Source organism: Lathyrus oleraceus, chromosome 3, assembly GCF_024323335.1.
Source record: "Lathyrus oleraceus cultivar Zhongwan6 chromosome 3, CAAS_Psat_ZW6_1.0, whole genome shotgun sequence".
NCBI classification, from domain to species: domain Eukaryota; kingdom Viridiplantae; phylum Streptophyta; class Magnoliopsida; order Fabales; family Fabaceae; genus Lathyrus; species Lathyrus oleraceus.
Genome location: NC_066581.1, coordinates 475,405,611 through 475,414,201, shown reverse-complemented (window position 1 = coordinate 475,414,201; position 8,591 = coordinate 475,405,611). Strand labels below are relative to the sequence as shown.

Here is an 8,591-nt window from a genome sequence, read left to right as displayed (position 1 = left end):
GCTCTGGTAGATGTAACATCGGGAGGGGATGTTTGAATATGTTTTAATTCAGTTGTTGATCAACTTTACATGTAATGTAGTACATGCTTTGAATGTCGATGTTTTGTATCCGCTGCGAATTATGCAAAAGAGTCTTATTTTGATTAAATAAATGAGCATGACAGGATATTTTGATAAATGTTGTGAAATGATTGTGTGACACCCTTCGGGGCATAATTACTCTGATTGATATGTTATTATTTAATTAAAGATTTTGGGGTATTTAGAAGGGTGTTACATTAGTGGTATCAGAGCCTGGTTGGTCGAGTCAAGTCGTAATTATTCTGTTTCCCCTGTACGGTATAGGTGTTGTGTAACCCTATCAGTACTCATTGGTTTAGTTTGTTTGGGTTTTCATAATAGAGATGGCTGGAAGAGGTAGAGATGATGCTGCAATTGCTGAGGCCCTGGGTATGCTAGCTGGAGTACTTGGAGGAAATCCGAATGTTGTGGGAATGGGAGCTGCTCGTCAACTGAGTGAGTTCCAGAAGAACAATCCTCCAATGTTCAAGGGAGCATACGATCCAGATGGTGCTCAGAAGTGGTTGAAGGAGATCGAGAGAATCTTCCGAGTAACTGAGTGTGCCGATAACCAGAAGGTCAGGTTCGGTACGCATATGCTGTCAGAGGAAGCTGATGATTGGTGGGTTGCTACCCGCACTGAGTTGGAATCTGCTGGAAATGCTGAGATCACTTGGGCTGTGTTCAGAGAGAGATTTCTGAGGAAGTACTTTCCAGAGGATGTCAGAGGAAAGAAAGAAATAGAATTCTTGGAATTGAAGCAGGGTAACCGGTCTGTTACTGAGTATGCTGCTAAGTTCACAGAGCTGTCAAAGTATTATACTCCCTATAGTGAGGCTACTGGGGAATTTTCCAAATGTGTGAAGTTTGAGAACGGGTTGCGTCCCGAGATCAAGCAGGCGATTGGATATCAGCGGATCAGGGTGTTTTCTGATTTGGTTGACTGTTGCAGGATTTTCGAACAGGATTCCAAGGCTAGAGCAGAGAGCTATCAGCAAAGGGTTGATAGGAAAGGTAAGAATCAGATTGATCGTGGAAAACCGTATGCAGCTGGCAAAGGTTTCCAGCGGCAGAGTGGGATGAAGAGGCCTAGTGGGGGAGACTCTAGTGCTCCTGTTAAGTGTTATAGATGTGGTCGGGCTGGACATCGTGTTCATGAGTGTACCAGTGCTGAGATGAAGTGTTTCAAGTGTGGAAAAGGTGGTCATTTGGCTGCAGAGTGTCGGTTGAAGACTGTGACTTGTTTCAACTGTGGAGAAGTGGGTCATATCAGTCCACAGTGTCCTAAGCCGAAGAAAGAGAATCAGTCAGGAGGCAAGGTCTTTGCTTTATCGGGTTCTGAGACTTCTGCAGATGATCGTTTGATCCGAGGTACGTGTTATATTAATGGCTTTCCTCTTGTAGCTATTATTGACACAGGTGCTACTCATTCCTTTATATCTTTGGATTGTGCTGTGAAACTTAAGTTAGAGATATCTGAGATGCGTGGTAGTATGGTGATTGATACTCCTGCGAAGGGTTCAGTGACTACTACGTCAGTTTGTTTGAATTGTCCTTTGAGTATTTTTGGTAGAGACTTTGGGATAGACCTTGTGTGTCTTCCACTAGTACAGGTTGATGTTATCCTGGGTATGAACTGGTTAGTGTTTAACCGAGTCTATATCAACTGTTTTGATAAGACTGTGAGTTTTCCTGAGATTGAGGAAGGAAAGAATTTGTTCCTATCTGCCAGGCAGGTGAATGAGGCAGTAGTAGATGGGGCAGAGTTGTTTATGCTGTTAGCGACTATGGAAGCTAAAGATAAACTGGTGATTGGTGATCTAGCTGTGGTGTGTGATTTTCCTGATGTGTTTCCGGAAGAGGTGAATGAATTGCCGCCAGAGCGTGAAGTTGAGTTCTCGATTGATTTGGTACCTGGTACTAGACCGATATCGATGGCTCCATATCGTATGTCTGCTGTTGAGTTAGCTGAATTGAAGAGTCAGCTGGAAGATCTGTTGGATAAGAAATTTATTCGTCCGAGTGTGTCACCGTGGGGTGCACCAGTGTTATTGGTTAAGAAGAAAGAAGGTACTATGAGGTTGTGTGTGGACTACAGGCAACTGAATAAAGTGACGATCAAGAATCGGTATCCTTTGCCGAGGATTGATGATTTGATGGATCAATTGGTTGGTGCGAGTGTGTTCAGCAAAATAGATTTGAGATCTGGGTATCATCAGATACGTGTGAAAACTGAAGATATTCAGAAGACTGCTTTCAGAACAAGGTATGGACATTATGAGTATTCTGTAATGCCTTTTGGTGTGACTAATGCGCCTGGAGTATTTATGGAGTATATGAATAGGATTTTCCATCCGTACCTAGACAAGTTTGTGGTAGTGTTTATTGATGATATTTTGGTGTATTCGAAATCTGAAGAAGAGCATGCTGAGCATTTGAGAGTGGTTTTGGGAATTCTACGAGAAAAGAAGTTATTTGCTAAACTGTCTAAATGTGAATTTTGGTTAGAAGAGGTTAGTTTTCTTGGTCATGTGATTTCAAGAGGTGGTATTGCTGTTGATCCTTCTAAGATAGAAGCGGTGTCTAAGTGGGAAGCTCCGAAGTCAGTTTCTGAGATAAGAAGTTTTCTTGGACTTGCTGGTTATTATAGGAAGTTCATTGAGGGATTTTCTAAGTTGGCGTTACCGTTGACGATGTTGACTAGAAAGGGGCAAGCGTTTGTTTGGGATTCAAAATGTGAAGAAGGTTTCCAAGAGTTAAAGAAAAGGTTGACTACTGCTCCTATCCTGATATTACCGAGTTCGTCGGAATCATTTGAGGTTTATTGTGATGCTTCATTGTTGGGTTTAGGTGGTGTGTTGATGCAGAATAAGCAGGTTATAGCTTATGCTTCGAGACAGCTAAGGGTTCATGAGAGGAACTATCCGACGCACGATTTAGAGTTGGCAACTGTGGTGTTTGTTCTGAAGTTGTGGAGGCACTATTTGTATGGGTCAAGATTTGAGGTTTTCAGTGACCATAAGAGTTTAAAGTATTTGTTTGATCAGAAAGAGCTGAATATGAGACAGAGGAGATGGTTAGGATTTCTGAAGGATTATGACTTTGGTTTGAATTACCATCCGGGTAAAGCAAATGTAGTGGCTGATGCATTGAGTAGGAAATCATTGCATATGTCTATGTTAATGGTTAAAGAATTGGATTTAATTGAGCAGTTTAGAGATTTGAGTTTGGTGTGTGAAAGTACTCACAATAGTGTTAAATTGGGAATGTTGAAGTTAACGAGTAATATTTTGGATGAGATCAGAGAGGGTCAGAAATCCGATATGCTTTTGGTTGATAAGTTGACTCTAGTGAATCAAGGTCAAGGTGGTGAATTCAGAGTTGATGAGAATGGTGTTTTGAGATTTGGTAATCGGGTGTGTATTCCGGATGTTACTGAGCTTAAGAAGAGCATTCTTGAAGAAGGACATCGTAGTGGTTTGAGTATTCATCCTGGAGCTACGAAGATGTATCATGATTTGAAAAAGTTATTTTGGTGGCCGGGAATGAAGAAAGAAATTGCGAGTTTTGTTTATTCTTGTTTGACTTGTCAGAAGTCAAAGATTGAGCATCAGAAGCCGTCTGGGCTAATGCAACCGTTGGCTATTCCAGAGTGGAAGTGGGATAGTATCAGTATGGATTTTGTTTCTGGGTTGCCAAGGACAAGTAAGAATTTTGAGGCTATATGGGTAATTGTTGATAGATTAACGAAATCGGCTCATTTCATTCCGATCAGAATGGATTATCCGTTAGAGAGATTAGCCGAGTTGTATATTGAGAAGATTGTAAGTTTGCATGGTATTCCGTCGAGTATTGTTTCGGACAGAGATCCTAGATTTACATCGAAATTTTGGGAAGGTTTGCAGAGAGCTTTGGGAACTAAGCTGAGATTGAGTTCTGCATATCATCCGCAGACTGATGGTCAGACTGAGAGGACGATTCAGTCATTAGAAGATCTTTTGCGGGCTTGTGTTCTGGAAAAAGGAGGTACTTGGGATTGTTATTTGCCTTTGATTGAGTTTACCTACAACAATAGTTTTCATTCGAGCATTGGTATGGCACCGTTTGAAGCTTTGTATGGTAGGAGATGTCGGACACCTTTGTGTTGGTATGAGTCCGGTGAGAGTGCTGTGGTTGGACCGGAGATTGTTCAACAAACTACGGAAAAGATTAAGATGATTCAGGAGAAAATGAGAATTGCTCAGAGTCGTCAGAAGAGTTATCATGATAAGAGGAGGAAGTCACTTGAGTTCCAAGAGGGAGATCATGTGTTTCTTCGTGTTACTCCGATAACTGGTGTTGGTCGAGCTTTGAAGTCGAAGAAGTTGACACCTCGATTTATTGGTCCTTATCAGATTTTGGAGAGGATAGGGGAGGTAGCCTATCGTGTCGCTTTACCGCCGTCGCTTGCGAATTTGCATGAGGTTTTTCATGTGTCTCAGTTGAGAAGGTACATTCATGATCCGTCGCATGTAGTCCAAATAGATGATGTACAGGTGAGAGATAACCTGACTGTTGAAACATCACCTATGAGGATCGAGGATCGAGAGTTGAAGCAGTTGCGGGGTAAAGAGATTGCCTTGGTGAAGGTAGCTTGGGGAGGACCAGCAGGTGGCAATGTGACTTGGGAACTGGAGAGTAAGATGAAGGAGTCTTACCCAGAGTTGTTCGCTTGAGGTATGTTTTCGAGGACGAAAACTCTTTTAGTAGGGGAGAGTTGTAACACCCCGATAATAATAAAATAATTATTTAAAATTGAGTTAATAATTTATTTATTAATTTAATTAAATAATTGGGAATTTTATTATTATTATTTTTGGATTATTAATATTATTGGGTTTTATTATTGGAGTATATAAGTTGGAATAATAAAAAGTCCCATTTTTGGTAAAAAGGGTTTGCACGTGAAAAGGAAAAGAGAAGCGGCTGAAAGAGAAAGGACAAAGAGGCAGAGCAAGAGAAGAGGAAAAGCTTGAAGCTAACGGAATTTGCCGGATTAACTCAGGTAAGGGGGGTTTATCATCGGTTAAAGGGCATTATGTGATAATATGTACTGGGTAGTGATAACCATTGTTTGACCTCTGATTAGATTGATGCATGATGAAATTGTGAACTTTTTGGATAAACGGAATTGGGGTATAATTGAGAAAGAATTCGTAGAAATTAAATGTAAAAGTGTCAGATTTTGTGTAATCGAATAAGATATGAATTGTGTTGAAAATATGAACGATTTCTGTGTAGAAATTGGACTGTGGAAGGTTGGATTGGGTAGATCTCGTAGCAGAGAAAGCCATTGCAGATCTGGAAATCTGGTTTCTGGTCATACGCGTATGGCACTAGGCAATACGCGTATGAGATGGCTGGTACGCGTATGGAGGAAGCCTTACGCGTATGGGTGAAAAAGATGATATTCTGAACGTAAATTGGTCTCTGTTGGTACGCGTAATGGGGGACTGTTACGCGTAGCATACGCGTATGAGACAGGTGATACGCGTATGGGTTGGGCGAGGAAATGCGCAATACGCGTATGAGAGTGGGCATTACGCGTATGGATTTGGTCAGGCGTGGGCAATACGCGTATGGGCATAGGCAATACGCGTATGGGCAGAATTGTGATTTTTCTGTGCTGTTGTTGTGCAGTTTTTGGTTGTTTAGGCTGAGTGATGTACTTAGCTGATGTATGATGTAGCAGGGATCATTTCCCGTTGTTTTGAGTAGTACAGGTATTAGTAGAGTGTGCTAGTACTGTATTTGGTTATGTGGCATGATGTGATATGCTTTTATGATAAAATGTATTAATGAGGTGTGATGATAAGCATGATGCTGTGAATGTATCAGTTATGTATGCATTGTGAATAGACTGTTTTATGGCTTAGAGTGTGAGCTTATGTCTATTATTGAATTGTTGTTGTCGTTGTTGCATTGCTAGGTGATTAGCATGCATATTCTAGCCTTTGGGGCTGTAGCTAATTCCCATGGTGAGGAATTAGTGAGTGAATCATTGTAGATTGTTGTTGATGTTTGCATGCTAGATGATTAGTGTGCATAGTCTAGCCTTCGGGGCTGTAGCTAATTCCCACGGTGAGGAATTGGTGAGTGAGTCATTAGATCTCAAATGAGTGGGACTAGTGAGCTTAGTAGCCGTATCTGGATTTGATCGGTGAGCTTGAACTGTATGTTCAAGAATAGTCGGTACCGCATGTGTGGAGTCTCATTGCATAACGAATGTATGACATATAATATGAATGGATGTATTCCAGTATTATATGAATGTTGTGTGTTGTGTTGTTGATATTGAGTATGGTTGAGATTATACATATGCTATATGTTACTGTTGAATATGATGTTTGAACGGATATTGCCGTTGCTGAGTGCGTAGTCTGATTAGGGTGAATTGATGTGTTATTTACTTAGCATTACATGTTATTCTATAATGCTTATTATATTGATTGAGGAACTCACCCTTACAACTATGTTTTCAGGTAACGAGCAGAGTTGAGTAGAAGCTAGTCCTTGGAGTCTAGTGTCGTCCTTAGTGGGTCATGCTCTGGTAGATGTAACATCGGGAGGGGATGTTTGAATATGTTTTAATTCAGTTGTTGATCAACTTTACATGTAATGTAGTACATGCTTTGAATGTCGATGTTTTGTATCCGCTGCGAATTATGCAAAAGAGTCTTATTTTGATTAAATAAATGAGCATGACAGGATATTTTGATAAATGTTGTGAAATGATTGTGTGACACCCTTCGGGGCATAATTACTCTGATTGATATGTTATTATTTAATTAAAGATTTTGGGGTATTTAGAAGGGTGTTACAGTTGGCACACAAGAAAGTGATTCTCCTATCCTCTACCAAGAAATCTGGATATGGTTTGATAACCTCAATTACTATCACCCTTAACATTTACAATCCACTCAATGTGTTTATGCATAAAAAAATAGTATTTCTTCAATGTAGATTATTCTCGGTATTAGCGGTGAAGGAGGTGATTTGCTAATGTGAGCACCCTTGTAAACTTTTTTTTGAGATTTTGGAGTTGGAGAATCCTGGAAATATGAATCAGTGCGTTCAAAGTATGAAGTAGATTGTTTCGTTGAATTGTCATCTTGTGTCGGTTTGACCTTTTTAGAGGCACCTTTGGTTTTAACTGGTTGCGAAGAAGGTTTCAAATATGTAGTTTTTGGATAGATAATCTTCTGTAACTGCTCGTTAATCTACAATTTCATGTTGTCATGTGCTTTAGAAAATCTATCTTATATTATTTCTCACTCGATCATGATAGTTATACTTGTTTTACCATCCTTCATCACACTATCGGTGTGGTGCCTTGATCGGTGACAATTATATTCAACATGTTTTCTTGGTCCTTCAACGAAGTCTTGCAAATTTCTAAGGCCTATGTAACATTGACCTCTTTTTCGGATTCAAAAAATACAAATGCCACTAAAAAAGTGTTCTCTGTAGAAGTAACACCAACAATTTCCAGAAGCGGAAGCCTATACTTGTTGGTCTTATACGTTGAATAAATTATGAGGACAATGGGAAATGTGTTGAACAAGTTGATACTTTTGCGATGAGTTCTAAATATTTCATGAACAATGACTTTATCCTCACAAAATTTGTACCTAAACACATAGTGGCTCTCATTCAAAAGTTGTTGCATTTCGGTTCTAGAACCTCTTCTCGCCATGTTATTTCGATAACACACATTGTATACTTGTTTGATATTTGAAACACTTTCAGGTCTTTTCTGTTTCAAACATGCAAGTATGTTTTTCGGCGCCACCCTGATTAAAGACATGTACAAAATAATTTCCTTCTCCTCCGGTTTAAGGTGGAAAACGATGGGATAAACAACTAGCTCAGTTTGCAAAACATGATTATGTATACTAGAAATCACATTAAATTTCCATGTATCATTCACCTTATAGTATTCGTGCAATTTAACAGACACTCACATTTTCTCAATTAGGTGTCATCACGTTTCAACTTACGAATTGGTGGAATATACATGCCACTTCTCTTGCATCTCATGGTTACAAATGGTTTCCTTCTATTTGAACCATTGTCAGACCTTTTGATTACAATGTCAAACCCCAATTTCTTGGCCTCCATGCAGACCCATTCAAGCATATGTTCATGAGCACTAAATACTTGTTCATTTCTAAAATGTTGACCAACATCTATCTCGATAACAACTGATTTAACATCATCCTTCACTACATCTGGTTTTGTATCATTACTTACAACAACTTTGGGAAACCTATTCGGGTGCACCATATATAACATGAACCAAAACAAAACAAAAAACAGTTTAAAAAACGCATGGAGTAGGAAAATCCAAATATGCACTTCAGAAACATGAGTAGGTAAATTCGGAGTTGCACATTCAGACGTAATGTTCATTTTTTTAACTCAAGAACAAGATTAATGAAAGCAATGAGGGATGAAATAATTGAACTTTACCTTAAATTGTAGCTTCTTTT

The 8,591-nt window shown here is 39.5% G+C and overlaps 1 protein-coding gene across 1 annotated transcript; it reads right to left on the bottom strand.

Annotated features, from left to right (window-relative positions):
* Nucleotides 1–8,073: 8,073 nt before the first annotated feature.
* LOC127131712 (uncharacterized) lies at nucleotides 8,074–8,385 on the bottom strand. Its single transcript, XM_051060630.1, has one exon. The coding sequence runs from the start codon at nucleotides 8,383–8,385 to the stop codon at nucleotides 8,074–8,076; it is 312 nt and encodes a 103-aa protein (XP_050916587.1).
* Between the last annotated feature and the right edge of the window lie 206 nt (nucleotides 8,386–8,591).

What these genes read in the sequence shown, in the direction of transcription:
- LOC127131712 (XM_051060630.1), bottom strand. Translation starts at nt 8,385, where the DNA reads ATGGTGCACCCGAATAGGTTTCCCAAAGTTGTTGTAAGTAATGATACA.